We start from the raw sequence: 6693 nt of genomic DNA on the forward strand, positions 1-6693 counted from the left end.
ATACATTAAAAACCTTCTATTTTTCCTGATTTTTCAAAACTTTAATTTTCAATATAGGACAAATCTCATAAAATTTAACATTATGAGAGGAATCTAAAACTTTACACCAGAATTTTGTTGTAAGAAATTGCTTGACAAGAGTGGCTTACACTGGTGATCTCATATAGAGATTTTACTGGAATCATATCTGCTATACATTTAATAAAGAGGAAAATGCATTTTTCTCCTAAAGAGGCAATGCAATATAAGAGAAAGCATACATGCTTTACACACAACACACCAATGATTTGTTCTGAATTGGATACCTGAAATAGTTTATCTATTAAATTGTTCAAATGCTCACAGAGAAACTTTAAGAGTACCAGCAAACTCCATCCTTATCTATATAAAGCAAAGATAAAACAAGTCATCATTAGTAAGTTCACTAATGAAACCAATCTAACATGCTAAAAAAAAGTTCGTTTCTATAATTATTATGAAATAAAGGCCAGGCACAGTGGCTCACACTTGTAATCCTAGCACTTTGGGAGGCCAAGGAAGGATCTCTTGAGGCCGAGAGTTCAAGACCAGCCTGCGGTCAACACAGACAGACCCTGTCTCCACAAAAAATTAAAAAATTAGCCAGGCGTGGTGGCACAGGCCTATAGTTCCACTACCATTATGCTCCAGCCTGGGTAACAGAGCAAGACCCTCTCTCTTTTTTTTTTAATAAATAAATAAATTCACACACACATAAAATGTAGATTAGAAAAGGTCTGAGGCAGAAGCAGAATATTAAACATGAAGGATGGGGAGGTTGTTGATGACACTTGCATGTTTCATGGATAACATCTGCCCCTGCAAGAACCCTAGATGGCGCACAGTTCCAATTCCAACTCTATCAACAATTACATAAAATTATGGAACAGAGTAATTTTTAAAGGGAATCAAATAATCACACCTAGGCTGGGCACGGTGGCTCACACCTGCAATCCTAATACTCTGGGAGGCCAAGGCAGGAGGATTGTTTGAGGCCAGGAGTTTGAGACCAGCCTGAGCAAAAGCAAGACCCCACAAAAAAAACAGAAAAATCAGCCGGGTCTGGTGGCATGCACCCTTAGTCCCAGCTACTCAGGAGGCTGAGACAGGAAGATCACATGAGCCCACGAGTTTGAGGCTGCAGTGAGCTACGACGATGCCACCGCACTCTAGCTCAGGTGAAAGAGTGAGACTGTCTCAAAAAAAATTAAATAAATAAATAATCGTATGTAGATGATTCAGGTATCATGAAAAATAAAAATGCTTAGAGTACCTTTTAATAATGTTAAATACTAAGAAACTGAATATTAACTGTAATAATGTTAAAAAGTTCAAAGAACAAAGAACAATGACTATTCTATATACGGAGAACACATAACTAGAATTGATTCTGATATGAATTTAAAAAGTTATGTTAAATGGTGCCATCTTTGTTTATCTATTCACAAGCTAGCAAAAACAATCTTTGCTTTTGGTTATCTGAAAAGTAAGTTTTAGCTTTTAGGAGCATGCCATTTATAACAGTCTTGGTAAGGCATTACTGTTTCCTTTAAAGTTACTCAAATAGGAGTTTGAGGGAATTTAAGATTTCTTAGAATTCTAATAAATAGTTAATAAGACCATCTAAATATTTAACTCTAATAAATACCTAATAATAATAATAATATTACCTAAATATTGAACTTACATCACCAATATTTACATGATCCATCCAAGGAAGCTACCCCCATCACTCTGTTTTAAAGAAAATCCTATAAGATTATCATTTAATCCAGTTTAAATTTTAAGTTAGAAGACGACAATTTCAGTATTCAAAGAAAAAGACCACAATCAATCATTTATCAAACACTGTGCATCAACTATACTCCTGGCATTATGCTAGGCACTAAATATAGAAAAGGTCCATGCTATAACACAGGTTATTTTTTTAGCACATACTTTTTTCTAAAGGATTAGAAGAGGCTAGCATAAAGGCATATATATGGAGAAACCACTATGAAGGCACAGATAGAGGAGGAATTGCTTCTTTGTTCAAGTACAAACCAACATGTTCAGCCTTTTACTTGATTCCACATCCTTCCCTTGTGCAACCCACTCCCATCAACAATATCTCTAATTATTAAGTCTCTCAAACACTAAGTACCTTCTACATGATAGGTGAGGCAAGGAAGGAGGACAAGCACTGTTCAAAATTACTGACATTAAAGCTTCTCCCTAATAATCTCACCCAAGCACCTAAAAAGGTATCCTGCCAGTAGCACGGTTTTAGTAACCAGTTCCAACAACTCGACATTCCTATATAAGGTGATTAGGTATCTACCAGTCACATGATTATTCATGCTCATGATGGCAGCAAAATATACACAAACATTTAAAAACCAATAGCTATACTTTGAAAGGAATGAAGTATTTTTCCCACTTTGCAAACTGGAAAGATTTTAGCAAACAGCTAAAGAACACTTACCTCTGTTCCAATTCCAGGTTGCACGCCAGAGTACACACTGTCTGGTGGAGGACCACCATACTTTCTCTGTCCTGTGGTTACATCCAGAGTATAACCAGTCCTCTCAAGCAAGGCCTAGGGATAATTATGCATCTGTTTATACTTGAATATTAAATCACAAACACACACACACAAATCAGTATAATAATCTTTTCCAAAACGAACCCCGACATCTTAGGATATGTATTTTTTAGTTAGATAAAAAAAATGTCAAAATTCATACTGGTTCCTCTCACATACATTGTGCTCCCACTTTATTTTACTGCTCCTTTCCATGTAATGGAAAGAGTTGTAGGCAAATTAAGTCTCTAAGCACACACCACTTTTTTGTTATAAATGAGACCAGGACAAAAAGAGTAAGGATTACTAAAAATTCTACATAAACTGACCCATGATACCTATTTATACTTATGTTCCATAGTATTCGTCATCTTTTCACCCCCCTACTTCAATTAGACTGCTTTCCTTACTTGTTCCCTTTACATAACATACTTAACTCTACCAGTGATTCTTTTCAAATAAAATGTTCTCTTCCTTAAAAAATCAGAAGTCCTATCTCCTTCATGCAGCTTCTCTCAGTTGCTATTACATCCATCTTTCTACTCTTTCTATTGTACTCAAAGTTCCACAATGTAAGCTTTATTTTGTTTCATCCTTGTCTGTTTTGTACTCCTGCTATACTGTAAGTTCCATAAAAACTCTCATACAGTATAGACTCAAAATATTTAGCAAATGCCAAATAAATATACTCAGGTTTCAAAAAAATAACTAAAACCTTATGTTTCCTGATTACCAACCCTTCTCACAACATTATATAATATATCCTACCAAGGGCAAGTAGCCAGCTTTAGGGAAATAATATAGGCCTATTCAATGAACAGTAATCAAGTTTGGTTTTTTTTTTTGGAGACAGAGTCTCTCTGTTACCCTAAGTAGAGTGTAGTGGTGTCATCATAGCTCATTGCAGCCTCAAACTCCTGGGCTCAAGCAATCCTCCTGCCTCAGCCTCCTAAGCCACAACGCTTGGCTGATTTTTCTATTTTTAGTAGAGACAGGGTCTCACTCTTGCTCCGCCTCAGCCTCCCAGAGTGCTAGGATTACAGGTGTGAGCCACTGCGCCCAGCCAATCAAGTTTTTTTTAAATAGACTATACCTCAAACAGAATTTTATGTATTTAATTATTTTTAAATCTTTTAAGAATGGGGTTATATCATTTTACAGATGAAGAAGAAAAAGGACAATATAAGTTAGGGCTATATAAAAGTTAGTTATATGACAGGACCTACAAGTTATACTTCTTGTCTAAAACATAAGCCACATGTACAATGTCAACATTGTTGTAAACAGTTATAAAATAACTATTTCAAATTTAAAAGTCTATTACTGCAGCAAGACATCAGTATCCATTTAACTAAGGAATCACGTTGAGTGGTCTTTTATTGAAAGCACTATATTTACCTTCCCACAGCCATTTATCTAAATAATAATGGTGATAATAATAATGCTTCATAGTTACATAGTTCTGGCTACATTCCAGGCATTATTCTAAGTGCTTTACATATGTTAATTCATTTAATCCTCCCAACTCTATGAGGCAGGCACTATTACTATCTCCATTTTACAAATAAAGAAAATTGTACAAATAAACTGAGGTAATTGAAAATTAAAAAAAAACAAAAAACAAAATCAGTTATGACAATCCCCTTTTACCAAGAGAAAAAAAACAAAGTGCTTGGAAAAAAATTGAACCAGAGACATTACTGTATCAATTCCAGAAACTATTATCAGGAGCATCAACAAACTTATGTCACTCATGGCCAGAAGAACAAGGAATGAGGGAGGGAGAGTCTGAATTAGGGCTTTCACTAAATATACAATTGAATGTTGGCTCCCTAAATTCTCCTTCTTACATAATTTCCTGTAAGTTATTTCAATTCTAAACACTAGCTTTAAAAACAGGAACTATATAAAGTGTTTCTAGGAAACATGTAAAGAAGCATTTGATCTCATCATTAAATTTAATTTCATTACAATTACTCAAATCAAGTTTTACCTTGATCTTTGCTTCATCAGGTCCCTTTGTAGACTCTTGCACCTTGCTCCCCTGTTTCTCTCTTTGCCTATAGGTCTTCATAACTCCACATAAAAATGCACTTTTGTTCTAGAACAGACAAGTAATTCAGTAAAAAGAATCACCAGGAATATTTGAAGGGTCAAATACAAACTAAAATTTCAGAAGACTAGGATTTTAACAAAATATTTACTCCATTCATTTAATAAGTATTTGCTGAGTGGTAACTATGTACCAGAGACTGGGGCAGACAGTAGTAAGACAGTGTGGACCTTAGGGAGCTTACCTTCTACGCTGGGAAAACACAGTCTTCCATTTGTTGATACTTAACTGCATCTGGACTACCTTTGCCACATGTCTAAAACTATTCCTCCCACCTACGTTTTCCTCCAAGATAATAAAACAGGATCAGATAGCCCAAAAAATCTGAGCAATTTAACCACCTAAGAACCTACAGTAACAATCACTACACCATGGCTTTGATTTTAAGTTTTTAAAATAACTTACTGCATGAAGGGGTGGTGGGAAACTTTTGCTTTATACTTATGCTTATGAAACTGCCACAGCAGATCTTCCATTCCTTTAAACTAATTTTTTTTAAAGAAGTAGTACTCACAAACAAAAATTACCACTTCTCCACAGCAAAAAATAGTGAAATAACTTTTGCTTTATACTTATGCTTATGAAACTGCCACATCAGATCTTCCATTCCTTTAAACTAATTTTTTTTAAAGAAGTAGTACTCACAAACAAAAATTACCACTTCTCCACAGCAAAAAATAGTGAAATAACTTCAGGTCATTAATTGTTCAAAGACATTTCTGAGTAATGACCTTACCTGAACATGTGATAAGTCACTTTCTTTGAACTGCTGTAGTACAGACAGAGCTCCTTCTTCATTAAATTCCCTGAGAGCATCAATTGCTCTTTCATCAAGATCGACATAAGCTACCAATCCTAAAAATTAAATTGAAAAGGGGTAACAGTATTGCAACAAAAGGGGTATTCTAAACTCTCCTATTGACATTTAATTAAGAACTGTTATATTCAATACGATCACTAACAAATTACGCTTTCATTCAACTACATGTATATATGCAGCTATCCAAATAATACAAAAGTTGAGTACAAATATGAAAATAAGAGATAAAATGTCAACACCCAAAAACACGAATTTCAATCTCTATATCCACACGCACACACACAAAAACCATAGAAATCCTAACACCCATTTCCCACTCCCCAAAACGTGTAAGTCTTGCAAGTTAAATCTGATGTACATACTGTACTACAGATTAAGCATTAATATAACAAATTTTGGTTTGTGTTGGAGTGATAAGAATACACTGTATTTCCCAAGGATAAATCTTCAAATTATAGACTGTTATAGCTGTTGCTAACCACGGAAGAGGTGGGGGAAACTATGAGAACCAATTTTACTAAATAATTCTTTCCACTCTCCAAAAAGTGTCAAAGGCTTTCCCTCCTTAACACCAAATATAAACCGAAATGCATTTGTTTATCTGAGCATCTACTTTGCTGCAGTCAGAATGTGGAAAGGCATAATTTTAAACTCTTCTACAAATTCAAATGCAGCTTGATTAATCAACTCTGAAAGTCATATTTTAACACATTCTTTGTTCTTCTTAGATAAGCTGAGATTTAAAAGATGCTGTGGCATTCACAACACTGACTGTCAATAATGACAATCTTTTTCAAATGGCAGTAAGAACTTTATGGACTTACAGGTACACTATACAGAAAATATATGCACTGCATTCTATACATATATAGTATATTTAACTGCACACAGAACATCTACTAAGTTTAAAATATAATTTAAGTCTGCTAAGTTTGTGTTATATTTCTCTCTATATATGGAATATATTTTAGAATTGATTCAATGTAAGATGGAAATATTAAGTTATTTCCAACTGCCCCAGTTATTGGGGTCAGATTAAAACCCCCAAGTCCATGTGAACTAACATCAAAGGTAACTCCATTTTGGTAAAAAAGCCAAAAAGAACTTTACTTCATACAGTAAATAAATTTCAAACAAATGTAATGCCACTTGTAGAGTAACTTTTTAAAAAATAGTGCC

General features: G+C 34.4%; 1 protein-coding gene across 1 annotated transcript in view; it reads right to left on the bottom strand.

Annotated features, from left to right (window-relative positions):
- The window catches only part of HNRNPR (heterogeneous nuclear ribonucleoprotein R), a 33853-nt gene that overhangs the window by 22190 nt on the left and 4970 nt on the right, over positions 1-6693 (bottom strand). Inside the window, 3 exon segments of the mRNA XM_012650909.1 lie at positions 2483-2596; positions 4575-4682; positions 5431-5549. Of these exon segments, the coding sequence (XP_012506363.1) occupies positions 2483-2596; positions 4575-4682; positions 5431-5549 (341 nt within the window).

This window comes from Propithecus coquereli, unplaced genomic scaffold (genome assembly GCF_000956105.1).
Source record: "Propithecus coquereli isolate 6110/MARCELLA unplaced genomic scaffold, Pcoq_1.0 Scaffold341, whole genome shotgun sequence".
NCBI classification, from domain to species: Eukaryota; Metazoa; Chordata; class Mammalia; order Primates; family Indriidae; genus Propithecus; species Propithecus coquereli.